Source organism: Danio rerio, chromosome 21, assembly GCF_052040795.2.
Source record: "Danio rerio strain M-AB ecotype USA chromosome 21, GRCz13ab, whole genome shotgun sequence".
Lineage (NCBI taxonomy): Eukaryota > Metazoa > Chordata > Actinopteri > Cypriniformes > Danionidae > Danio > Danio rerio.
This window is the reverse complement of record NC_141041.1, coordinates 31,166,362-31,179,434: the sequence shown is the minus strand read 5'-3', so window position 1 is coordinate 31,179,434 and position 13,073 is coordinate 31,166,362. Positions and strand designations below refer to the sequence as shown.

The 13,073-nt window shown below is 38.5% G+C and overlaps 1 protein-coding gene across 2 annotated transcripts; it reads right to left on the bottom strand.

Moving 5' to 3' along the window:
• Positions 1-810: 810 nt before the first annotated feature.
• si:dkey-175m17.7 lies at positions 811-11,611 on the bottom strand. Of its 2 annotated transcripts, XM_087301420.1 has the most exons (5): positions 11,329-11,611; positions 8,010-8,067; positions 4,566-6,724; positions 3,662-3,967; positions 811-3,163 (listed from the first exon to the last, which is right to left on the bottom strand). In XM_087301420.1, the coding sequence occupies exons 3-5, from the start codon at positions 6,706-6,708 to the stop codon at positions 2,898-2,900; spliced, it is 2,715 nt and encodes a 904-aa protein (XP_087157546.1). In that variant the 5' UTR covers positions 6,709-6,724; positions 8,010-8,067; positions 11,329-11,611; the 3' UTR covers positions 811-2,897. The 2 variants fall into 2 exon arrangements, with proteins under 2 accessions (XP_087157546.1, XP_087157545.1); XM_087301419.1 differs by lacking the exon at positions 8,010-8,067.
• Positions 11,612-13,073: the final 1,462 nt, after the last annotated feature.

The window sequence follows — 13,073 nt, the reverse complement described above, 5'->3', positions numbered from 1 at the left end:
ATGGCTCAGTGAGGCAGATAAGAGCTCCGAGACGGCAGACAAACTCCCCGCATGTCAAGACTGATGAGAGGAGGCTGAGAGGACCAAGGCTGAGAACTTGACAATATGCAGGAAGAAGAATGTGTTTCACAGTGAACTGCATGAGTCTTTTTCGCATAATAATGCATAGTCTCTTAGAGAACATCATGAAGCTACAGTATAGGAAAATGAAGGATCAAAATGGAGGAAGGGGCTCTGGTTTCCTTTTGTGGTACATAATACAAAACCAGACTGTTTGCCTACAGTCCTGAGAGCACTAAAATCTGATCATGGTCAAATTAGGCAGGATGTTTAAAAATAGCACAGGCATTACAGCTGATAAGGGTGCTCACTTTTCTTAAAGGGATAGCTAACCCAAAAATGACCTCATTGTTTACTCTTCTGTATGTGGTTTTAAACCTTTATGAGTCCCTTTAGATATTTATCAGAAGATATTTCGAATAATGCTGATTGACTTCCATAGTTTGGAATACTTTGAAAGTCAATGGGTTCTTCAAAATATGTTTTTTTTGTGTTCAACAAGTGAAAGGTGAACTGTAAAACCTGAATGTTATTAACTCAAAATTGTTTTAGCACTGAGTTTTGAACTCAGTGTTAAAGGCAATGAGTTAACTAAATACCTCACTATTTCAACTTAAATGGAGTAAGTTCACAGTACTCATATAGATTAGTTTTTTTTAACTCAAATAGTTTGTAGCAATCGGTTTCCTCAAACAGTTTGAGTTGCCTTAACTTGTTGGGTTTTACAGTACTCACTTAGTTTGAGATCTTTCATTTATTGTGTTTTACTGTGCTCAAATTGCTTCATTTACTCAAATGGATTAAGTTCGCAGTACTCATTAGGATTAGTTTTTGAGCTTAAATGGTTTGTTGCAATTGGTTTCCTCAAATGGTTTGAGCTGCCTTAACTTTGTGTGTTTTACAGTACTCTGTTAGTTTAAGTTCTCTTCATTTATTGGGTTTCACTGTGCTCTAATTGCTTCGTTTAATCAAATGGATTAAGTTCACAGTACTCGTTAAGATTAGTTTCTGAACTTAAATGGTTTGTTGCAATCAGTTTCCTCAAATGGTTTGAGTTATTGGGTTTTACAGTGTGAGTAAACAATGACAGAATTTTCATGGGTCAACTATCCTTTTAAGCAGTGAACAGAATATAAAATGGTAGACACTCAATGTTTTAAGCTACACCTGCACACTTTCCACTTGTCATACAAAGTTTTGCATAAACTACACATATCTACCTATCAACTTGATGTGCAGGTCTAAAATGTAAATCCAAACAAATCTGAAAAGAGAGAGAGGGTCATAATGATGACTTGACCTGGACGGCTCCAATCACAGTCATTTTGCACAGTAATAAACAGTGTAGATATTCCTTATTACAAAATTTTGCTAGTTGAATCCACAAAATCGTTCTCCTCCTAATTCCGTAACATCATATGCAGCATGAAAAAGCAATCCCAGCAAACAAATTTGTGTTTAATAGACATCTAATAGACATTTAAACGTAGACAGCTTGGCTAAAACAAGGCTAAACTTGGGCTGTCAGTGAAAATTTAATAGACATCTAAGAATATCCCACAACTAGACTACTCCTCAAATAGACAGATTAGACAGACTTTATATGTGTAGTTATTCATTTCTGTCTATTTGATGACTAGTCTAGTTTTGGCCTATTCTTAAATGTCTATTAGATTTGACAACCCAAGTTTGGCCTTGTTTTGGCCAAGACGAGTATGTTTAGACATCTTCTAGACATCTTTCAAAAACAAAAAAGGCTTGCTGGGATAAATCATAAAGAAAGAACACACAAAATAAATCTGTGTAAATGTTAGCCATTGCACTGCTTGCACAAAGCAAAATCACAGTTGAATAAAAAAGAATAATAAACACAAATTGTAATCTGTTGTCACCTTCTGCTCTTAAAATGTTTTTCATAGCACAGTGCTTAGTACAAACTGCCCTCTGTCCAATTTCACACAAGCAAAAAATACAAAAAAAAAAGAGTTTTGGATTTCATTTGTAATTAAAACGGCTGGTTCATGCCCCATGAAAAAATGTCCATAAGTAAATCTTAGTCTGAGCAAATATAAATGAAATCACTTCCACTTCTACATCAACATCATCATCAGTCTCTATTGCACACATCCCACACAAAGACACCAAAGATAAAAGATGCAAGATGTAAAATCAAGTAACAAAAATAGCTGTATCAAAAAAAAAATTCAAAGGCAAAATGAATTTCATGTCATTGGAGAATTTTATAAATAGTTGGCAGCTAATGCGAAGGTAACCCAAAAAAAGCACTTTGAACTGATCACCGAAATCAAAATATACTCTGTCTAGAAAAGTTCTTTGCACAGTGGAAGAGGAGTTTGAAGTTTGCTACAGCTTTTGGGTCTCGAATGCGATGCATGTCACAGTTCTGAGAGTCTCAAAACATTGGATCTTCTTCTGTGCTTGACAGCCAGAGAGTTCTTTGATTGTAGTTGTTTTTCTCCAAATACTTTTGATAACTTTTGTGTTTAGCCAAGTAATAATAATAGTAATAATAATTTAAGCGAATCAGGATATTATTATAGAATAAAACTTATATCATGTCATTAGCAGATTAGAAGAGTTGGTTGCCAACTGTCTGTAAGTGCTATTTATATGAAACCGAAAGACTTAAGAGTGGAGATAATTCAATTAAAATTGACTAAGTTCCATTATTTCTTTCAGACTGTTTTGTTATTTCTACCATCTCTCTCTATGTCTTCAGTCTCAAACTGCTTTAATATTTAATCTCACTCTCAATCTACTCCATTTTTTCTTCTCGTATTTCTCTTATTTAACTTTTTCTTCCATGCTCCACCCTTTTAAACTTGTGTTTCCAGGCCACTCAGTTTGGGGGTGAGGATTCGAGGTGTTACCCCAGAGTTGAGGTCCCTCTCGAACTCTAGCAGCTGGCCCATGAAGTTGAGGTTGGGGGACACTATTGGTCTGCGACCCCGCACATACTTATAGGCATCAGTCATGGTCATGAGTGTGTGCTTCATCAGGTAAGCAATGACAATAGTCGCTGAGCGGGACACACCTGCTTGGCAGTGAACAAGAACACCCCGTCCACACTGGTGAGCTTCCTCTGAAATAAAATAGGGAAAATAATGAATTCAAATTAGCTATAAAGACGTTCTGATAACATTATTTTCAAGAACACAAACCGACATTGTGGATGACACATCTTGCCAAGTCTTGGTTCTCTATGCCAAATAAAATGCCCCACTTCCATAGTACCACCTGTACCGGACTAGCTTAAACATGTCCAAAACTCATCCTGGAGGGTGGATGTCCAGAAGAGAGGAGTTTACAACCAACACTAGCAAGCCTAAATCTGCTAATCATGGCCTTCAGACTTACTAAAATCTTCCAGGTACATGTGTTGGAGCTTAAATTTTTTAAAATTCTGCCCCATCAGGAGCAGCATTGGACACCCCTGAACTAAAAATAATTGTTCACTGCCAAAGGCTATTAACAGTTTAAAAAAGAAAAAGACAAGCCTTTTGATACACTTTATCCATACCAAGACATTTTCATGGAGTCTGGGAATATGTCAAATACAAAAGTTGACACGTTCTCTTACCTATAAACTCAAAAACCTCTTCGAAATACTGTCGCAGGTTCTGCTTGCTGTTGTCAGTAGCGGGGAGCCTTTTGTAACGCACCAAGCCTGTGTCCAGATGGTAGAGGGGAAGATGGGTGGTGACATTGACCACAAAACCAATATTAAGATGAAGAAGTAGATCTAGATCCTGTGCATCTCGCTCGTTGCCCAGGAAAAGGAAAGGGAGGATGGGACTAATCACAGCATTCTCCACATCAGGAGTCATCACACTCTCGTCAGACAGTGATGCTGGGAGTGAGGAGGAAAGAGGGAGCGAAAGGTGCACTGGAAAAAACAAACAATAAAATAAAATGTTGCTTAAATTAGTTTGTATAATGAGATAAGAATGTAAAGTTTTTTAGACTCTTTTCAATCGTTTAGAAATGGCACAGGTTAAAATGCTGCTGAAACATAATGTCATAGAGCCCTTATGTAAGGAAATCGAATAGTTCTACTAATTTTAATCCCTCCTCCTTAACTTTCCTGTTTGAAGACTCTTCACTCTCCCCCATAGAATGGCTATTATCCTTTAGTTCTTTCAAAAAAAGAAACAACTTAAAGACCTGCAAAACCTGCAGACTGAACTTAGTTATATAACTACAACATCAAGGGTAATGTAACTCTAGCAATCTTTGGAAGCTAGGCTAACAAGGATTATGCACCCGACAGATTAACTGAACTATAATTTTAATTTGAATACTATCAGTGCATAAAGCCGTACAGCCTAATGGAAGATGAGAAAATGAAATCAAGGTCAGTATATTCATGTGGGATTGGCAATGTGGAGAGACTGTGTTCGTCTTTCTGAGCAGTAAATCGTTAAAACCACATAATATAGATTCCATTCAACCTGCTGTATACTTGTACATTAGTGTCTTTTTACCTCTTCCATTTTCCTCATCTTGTTCTCGGTTGAGTGAGTTCAGGACCAAGTGGAGCGACTGTGTGGAGGGTAAGGTGTGTCCTCCTTCCCGCTCTCTCTGTTTGGGCTTAGGCTTGATAAGTGTGGTAGGAGCAGAGGGTGGGGGCGAGAAGGATGGAGGTGAATCTGGAGAAGGAGAGCGCAGGGATGGGGATTGTGGAAGCACTTCATCATCAAAACCGTTGCCATCCCCCATGCAAGCATCTGCTCCTTTGTTCCATAGCCTCTTGAGGGAATCTCTGCCCTGGTCCCCACTACTCCCTGATCCAATAAAGTCTAAAACTGCCATCTTGCCTTGCTGGAGCCTTCTTCTTCCTGCTTGATCTGTCAACTGGGAACGAGTGAACTCCATAAGATTCCGACAGTCAAGGATTACAGGATTGCCACCATTGCCACTATTCTGGTTGTGGCCCATGCAGGTCCTCCCTGAGCCTGAATTGTGGTGGATAGGTTGGGTTTTCGAACGAGTCATCTTCTTTGCTAGTTCCTCTGGCCAAATTGTGCGTACACTGTAATCGTCATCATCGGGCTGGTATCCGCCCATGGTATGTGCGCCAACATTATGGCCCATGTTAGGAGGATTCCCTCTGTGTGGGTTAAAGGTAACTACAATGGGGTCACTACTGCAGTAGCTACATGTGGAGCTGCCAGTTTGACTTGCTTTGGGATTGCACCCACTGACGCAACTCTGGAGTGCTCGAAGAGGTGCAGATGAGGACAAGGGGGCACAGGGTAAACAACCCCCAACAAGTTTCTTACGGAAAGCAGCAGGACTCTCAAAACCTCCAGCCTCCCCAGAACAGGATGCACAACCTAATGGTCTAAGCAGTCCTGTACGACAATCTGAGACAGTGCTATTGGAAGAGGAGGTGTTGGTGGTGGAAGCAGTAGATAGACACCCTCCTAAAGTCTTCAGGCCCATGGTTCCGCCACCTCCGTTGGTAGCACTTGTTCCTTGGGCGTGGGAAAATGAAGAGGATGGGCTTGTATTATGACTGTGGCAGCCAGCCGTGTGACCTCTACCTCTTCTACAACGCACCAACCTCCAACAGCCACAGGGGTGGGAAAAGTCAATCGTACATGTATGGTCAGGACTGGGGAAGCCTCCCCGGGAAGATGTAGGTGAGAGAGGCAAGGCGTGAAGAATTTGTGGCCGATGTTCTCTAATTCGTGACGAACGGGGCTGACTGATGTGCTGGTAGGAGGAAGGGGCTCTGGAAGGGAGTGGGGGTGGGACAGCAGGGTACTGAGGGTTTAGGATGGCAGCATGAGGTAACGGGGCTGAACTGTGGTGACGGGATAGGCTGTGGGCGTGGGGCAGCTGGTGGCCGGGTCCCAGTTTGGAGTTTTCTTTGTTTCCAACAGATGATGCGTCCCTCTCACTGTGCAATGGGTAACTGGCAGTTGCAGAGCAAGTCTTTGATGACAAGTCTCTCTCTCTTGTTGGTTTGGATTTTGACTGCTGTCTTTGAGCTGGTACAAACTCCAATATTCCTCCAGGAGATACTGTAAGTTGGTTTGTAAGATGGCTACTGTGCGGAGTCCTGTTTTGACTTTGATGATAGTTCTGATGCTTCTCCACTAACTCGGAAGACTTTCCTTTGCATTTTCTTTCACCTTGCCCAGAGTCCAAGTGCAGGGACACCCTTTTAGTTCTGCTCCCCTTGATGCTTCCACTTCGGGTAAGACTGCTGCTGCGACCTTTTTCTATGTAAGATCCCCCTCTTCCACCTTTGTCCAAAGACACTTTAATGTCAATGGTATGTGTGTGCTTGTGAGGTCTGGGACCTAAAGTCACAGTCCCATTGCTGTGACAATGACTAGCATTGTGGTCACTCTCCTCGAAGAGAGCACCTCGTTCCCCTTTATCTCTCTGAACATGGGACGGCTGCCTGCGCTTGCATTCCAGAGACAGGTAGTTGGAACCTGGATAGGAACGGGGTGGTGGGGGTTGGGGTTGTGGTAAGCGGGGTGGGGGCTCGTTGTGAGTGCCTGGGCGGTGTGAGGAAGACTGTGATGTGGTTGGAGGAGAGGCCACACGCAAGGCCAAACTTTTGGGGCGCTGAATAACCACTATGCGCTCGTCAAGAGGGAGCGGAGGCATCTGGGGCTGAGCAAAGCTATGTGGTTTGGAGAAAACAGAAAAAAGGCAAATGAATATTACAGTGCCCGTTATTTTTGTACTCATATAATTATAGAAATATGCACTTAGAAGTCATATTTATTATGTGAGTACTGCACACACAGTTAATTTTAGTCACAGCACACAGAATTACACAAACAATTGTGATGAGTTCGACACAGAAGGAAATCTTCTGTTTTCAGTCATTCACAACCTTTCTTAATTAAACACTGTGAAACAATAAAGAACGGCACACAGGGTACACCACAGACTTGTCAAATCCTAATATAACAGAAAAACCTTCTGACCCATTACCCTTTTAAGATCTGTCAAACGCATAAAGTAGGCCATTCATTATGACCACACATGCAAACCATGTGAAGAATAGTATAATTTAGGGGACAGCTTTGTAACGATGTTGCATCAGGGAAACACTGACTTAATTTGATATGGAATTCTGTAGTTTGTATTATTACCATTGTCTTGACGTGAATTTAAATAGTTTATCTTGAAAACATGCTAAAGGCAAACATGTAATGGAATGTAAATGGGTTATTGTTATAATTTGTCTAATAATAGATACATTCTGGTGCTCTAATAACCCCTCTGCAGAGCAGTTCAGCTCATTATTCTAAATAATGACCATTTGAAACATTACCGTTCAACATTATGGAATGTCAATGGAAAGTCCATGAGAATGTTAAAGTAATATATCAGCTATTAATGAACATTTAGTCATCATTTACTCCTCTCCAAACCCATAAACCTTTCTTTCCTCAATGAAACAGAAGAGGTCTTTTCTGAGCAACTGCAATAAATGGAGTTTTAATAATGATGGAATTACATGAATTTGACATGAAATATAAAGTGAAAGTCATATTAACCACTCTAATAAGTGTCCTTTATAAGTGTGTGAAAAACAGCCTTGACTTTTCTCAGTGTGTATTCTATGGAAGAAAGAAAGCAATTTAAGTTTGGAATGGCTGGAGAATGAATGACCAGCGTTTTCAATTTTATTCCTTTAGGAATAAGTACCAACGGGTAAAATCAAAAAGATAGAACAAAGGAAAATGTGTATGTAAAAGAAAAACTAAGCAGCACAGAGAGAACGGTTACATGATGTGACATGGCTGGATCATCCATTGACCTCATGTATGAGGGAGGCATGCACAACAGTACTTCAGACATATACCCCACCACAACACACCCACACACACACACACAGACCCCAGGACAGAGCCAGCACACCATGCTCTTATTTCCACATGCATACATTCACGCACAGAGCCTGATGATGGTATCCTCATCCTCTTTGCTTTTTTCAGTCTTGCCTTTTGTAGCCTGTGGTGGTGAAGGGGGTGGGTGGTTACATTGACCCAGATTTGTCATATTGCAAGTCAACATCACTCCAATCACTTTAAATCACATGAAACACCTTATCAGCAGTATTTCACACACAGACCCCATGTGTAATGTTTTTTTTAAGCGAATCACGTTTGAGCAGAAACAGCATCACATGCTTGAGTGTCAGCCTCTGTCAGAGATGTACAGCATCAGCATTGATGAGCTCAGGTATCGGCTGAGTAACGCTACTACAAACAATGATTAGGTTTCACTGATATCACCACAAAGAACAGTGTGTACGTGCTTGTACAAATACAGCAATGTTGCAACAAAATGATAGCTGATGAATGAAAACAAACATGATCTGATTTGGTGTGTGATATTACAGAAAGACAGTCGTGGCTAAATGCGTCCCTTCCATTTTTATAACCTCTTCGGGATTGATGTAAACAGAGAAATGCAGAGATACTTTCATTTTTGGCAAAGCATAGATGTTTATAAATGAATAAGTTAATTTTTCTAGTTATAAGGGTAGGTAAATTACTCTTCTTTAAGGCATCCGAGCTCTGACTCTTTTCTTCTTCAGTAGAACGAAAGAGGATTTTTAGTATATACATCACCTGCCAAAAGTCGTGTCGGCTATCCAAGTTTTAGAAACAACAAAAAATAACTTGACTTCTAGATGATCATTTGGTATAAGAAGTGGCTTATATGAAAGGCAAATGCCTCTAGATTATGCTGATTTTAATAAAATAAAATATGATCATGCCTTAACTTTTAATGATTTAATTAGGACAGTAAGGTCTGACTTTGCTTAGACAAAAGTCTTGTCACTTAACAGAAATAATGTACAGTATAGAATAAAAAGTCGTGGTGCAGTGGACAAAGAATTCATATTGTGTTTAATTCCCATGAGCATGGAGGACTGCATCCATACATATCTGCAATGACTCAAATAACTTATTAATAAAGTCATCTGGAATGGCAAAGACAGCGTTCTTGCAAGACTCCCGGAGTTCATCAAGATCCTTCGGATACTTCATATGACCTTAGACATGCTCAATAATGTTCGTGTCTGATGACTGGGCTGGCCAATCCTGGAGCACCTTGAACTTCTTTGCTTTCAGGAACGTTGATGTGGAGGCTGAAGTATAAGGAGTGCTATGCTACTGAAGCTATGCCCTCTCCTGTGGTTTGTAGTGTAATGGGCAGCACAAATGTTTTGTCTACCTCAGGCTGTTAATGTTGCCATCCACTCCGCAGACCTCTCGCAAGCCCCCATACTGAATGTAACCCCAAACCCTAATTTTTCCTTCACCAAACTTGACTGATTTCTGTGAGAATCTTGGGTCTATGCAGGTTCCAGCAGGTCTTCTGCAGTGTTTGTGAAGATTGAGAAGCAGCTCAACAGATGATTAATTGGAAAAATCTACCTTCTGCCACTTTTCCAAATGATCAACTAGAAGTCAAGTTATTATTTGTTGTTCTTACAACTGGGATTGACGAAAATACTTTTTTCAAGCAGTGTATTATGCAAGTAAAACACAATCAGCACTTTGAAATGAAAAGAAAAAACAAAACAAATGCCTGCTGATACATTGAGGTCTTATAAAGTGAAAATGATCATTATATTCAATAAACTGAACCTTATTAACAACATTATTGCCTTTAACCCACTTACAAGCAGTCCTGAGGATGTTTATGACAGTCTGAGGCACAAGCTTTATGTTGCATGATGGCATAAGCTCATTTGAAATGCTGGGAATCTGTGAAGCGTCATTCTTCCTGAATGTAATCATACATGCATAGGCTGCAGCATCCCAGATAAAGACAAGCATACAAGTTTTCTTCTTCTTATGCTAATATCATCAGTTCACAAACTGTCATAAGCATGCTCAAGATCATGAGCTGAGGCTGTGGATTAAAAGTAGTTATGTTATAATGTTATGTCAGTTGCGTGCATTGATCGATCGTTTTGCTGAACAATTCACCAAGAAGTGACAGGTTTTTATTTAGTCAGTAAATATGTATAGTTTTGACACTCAATGTGCCAGTAGCCATTGATTTGAATTTCATGAACTGCCAAAGGATGACGGTTTTTGCTAAAAATCTACTGAAGAAAAACCCAACTGCATCTAAGATTGCCTAAAGATTGTCTAAAGGTGAGTAAATTAACAACATTTTCCTTTCTGGCTTTACTGTCCATTTTAGAGCTATATTAGGACAAATTAAAAATGACAATATGTCACATGAGTTCACTTGAATTAGTCAACTAGAATGACCTCACCCCCAAATCAATGTGTAATTACAATTTTAGTGTTTTGTCAAATACTGATTGCTAATTTGGCCTATTTGAACGTGTAAGCGAGCTTCATACAACAAAGTGCCAAAAAGCCCACATAAGCTATTAACGATAAAATTAGCATCCCAAATCTGCACACACATTCACGTGGATCATTTCCAGGCATGTTTTACATTGAAGTCTGCGACAGAAGCATCTAGGCCCGCTAACTATTCGCCTAATGAAATGGTTGCTCTTTTTAATCCATTATGAATTGTGGAAAGAGGTAAACATGATAAGGAGGTGAAATCCAGCGGAATGATTTCGCGCATCGTCACACGTCATTACGTTCATTGCCCCTAAATTTACAAATTCTCTCAGTTGAAAGCAGAATCACAGCAGTCATCACGAGCCTTTGTTTCTCCAAGCAAAACTGCCCTTTTTACGACGTCTAAAAATACGCTTATTTAGACGGTTCACAAAAATAAGCATTACTAATAGAGTAATGTTATCCAAGCCTAACTACTCACTGAAATAGAAAACAAGAGCGTCAGCCACTTAATTGCAACTGTATTGACTGTCACTTTGTTAGGCCATACTGATGCTGTCGCGCAATTTCGGATACGCTTTTAACGTAAGTCAGTATATTTCCACATCTGGGCTCAACTTAACATTTAAATTAGCATTGCCAAGAGAAATCATGCTAATTATATCATTAATGCAGCTGCGTTACAATTATAACAATTTGCTAAGCATTTTGGTGCGTTATTTGCTAGCAAGATTTACGATTTTATGTTTTTTTAATTATAATTCATAATTAATAAAAACAATAGATGCATATATTTCCCCCTAAACGACATTTTGTTGAAGACAACAACAGATAGACACAAAATAAGTAGCCATTAAGCATTCTTTATAACTAGGAAACACAAAGCATATAAGGCCTCAAAAATAAAATAAAAAAATAAATGACTTACGTTATAATCTGTACGTCCGCTGTATCGTCATTATTTGTGATAAATTAGGTCCTTGTGTTTCTCAATTCCGCTCCAGCGCCGCGAGACATTTACATAGCTGCAGTTATCTATGGTCTGCCTTAATGTGCGGGTTGCGCTTTAAAAATCCAGCGATGACCATCAGCGTATAACATGCAGACAGTTTACCCTCATAATGATCAAAGCGCTTGTAATGATCAGTTTGCACAGTTAATACAAAAACAATGTGTACGACAGCGCAATGCAACGTGCGCTTCTGTGTACTGTGCGTGTGCATGAGACAGCGCGCTGTGTGGGGGACGGGGGCGGGGTTTCTGTGTAGATGACATCATTCTAGGCCAATGACAAACTAAATGTGACGAAATGCTGCCCGATTAACGTAGCTGCTTTAAAATATTTAATTAATTAAATAAAATTAGCCACATAACCATGAAAAAAAGTATTAAAAAAATGAATAGACCCTTTATTTGTATGTTCCTCAAAATTATTCTTAAAAGCATGTTTGAAAATAAATAATAAATAAATAAATTATTTTAAAATAATATTTTATTGTTATTATTAATAATAATAATATCATTATTAACAATATTGAAATTATCTAGAATAATAATATTCAGACGGTCAATTAATAAAAATAATAATACAATACTTCTTATTACTGTCATTAAAATTATAATATTTATTATTGTTTATCATTGTTGTTGTTGTTATTTTTTAACATAATAACAAAACATAACAATAATAATGTTGTTTTAAATTATTAACATATAAATATTAATCATCATTTTCAGTAAGACAATAAATTGATATATAAATAATAATAATTATTTATTATTATTATTATACTATTAATAACATAATAATAACATTAATTAATAATTAATAATAAGAAGGAGAAGGATATGTATCGCAATAAGAAAAAAAAATAATGGAGATAGTAAAGTAGCCTATTTATTTGGATTATTATTCATTCATTCATTTTCTTGTCGGCTCAGTCCCTTTATTAATCCGGGGTCGCCACAGCGGAATGAACCGCCAACTTATCCAGCACGTTTTTTTTTTTTTTTTTAAGCAGCAGATGCCATTCCAGCCGCAACCCATCTCTGGGAAACATACACACACACACATACACACACACTCATACACTACCGACCCAGCCAAGGCTTAAACCAGCGACCTTCTAGCTGTGAGGCGACTGTGCTACCCATTGCGCCACCGTGTTGCTCTATATTACATTATATTATATTATATTATATTATATTATATTATATTATATTATATTATATTATATTATATTATATTGTCCTATTATTATAATATTTTGATCTTTTTAAAAAAAAATTATTTGGGCTTGCTTTTAAAGTAAGAATAACAAGGTGTCTTGCCACTAGGGTTTGTAGGGAATTACAGAGAGCCTCCAAAGACTGTGTAGCATCTTAAAACATTAACCTGGCCTTGTCCAAATCGGTTCCTCAATGGAAAAAACACTAAGGAATATTTTCTTTTGCTTTCCATCTTAGTTTATTCCCTCAAACGCCTAGAGATGGCAGCAAAGTATTCAGTCCTTCATTCACTGTCTAATAAAAAGGAATGATTAGATACTGTGATCTTGAATGGCATAGAGCTGAGCTACTAAACATAATATACAGAAAATGTGTATATAATGTATCTAGATTAGTACAACTGTTTCATCTAGATTCCACTCTAGCAACAGTACATCCAAGTCA

Excerpts from the sequence above, each read along its gene's own strand:
- si:dkey-175m17.7 (XM_087301420.1), bottom strand. The coding sequence starts at position 6,708 with ATGCCTCCGCTCCCTCTTGACGAGCGCATAGTGGTTATTCAGCGCCCC. Across the intron at positions 3,968-4,565 it reads AGATGAGGAAAATGGAAGAG|TGCACCTTTCGCTCCCTCTT; the intron begins GTAAAAAGACAC and ends TGTTTTTTCCAG. Across the intron at positions 3,164-3,661 it reads AGAGGTTTTTGAGTTTATAG|AGGAAGCTCACCAGTGTGGA; the intron begins GTAAGAGAACGT and ends ATTTTATTTCAG.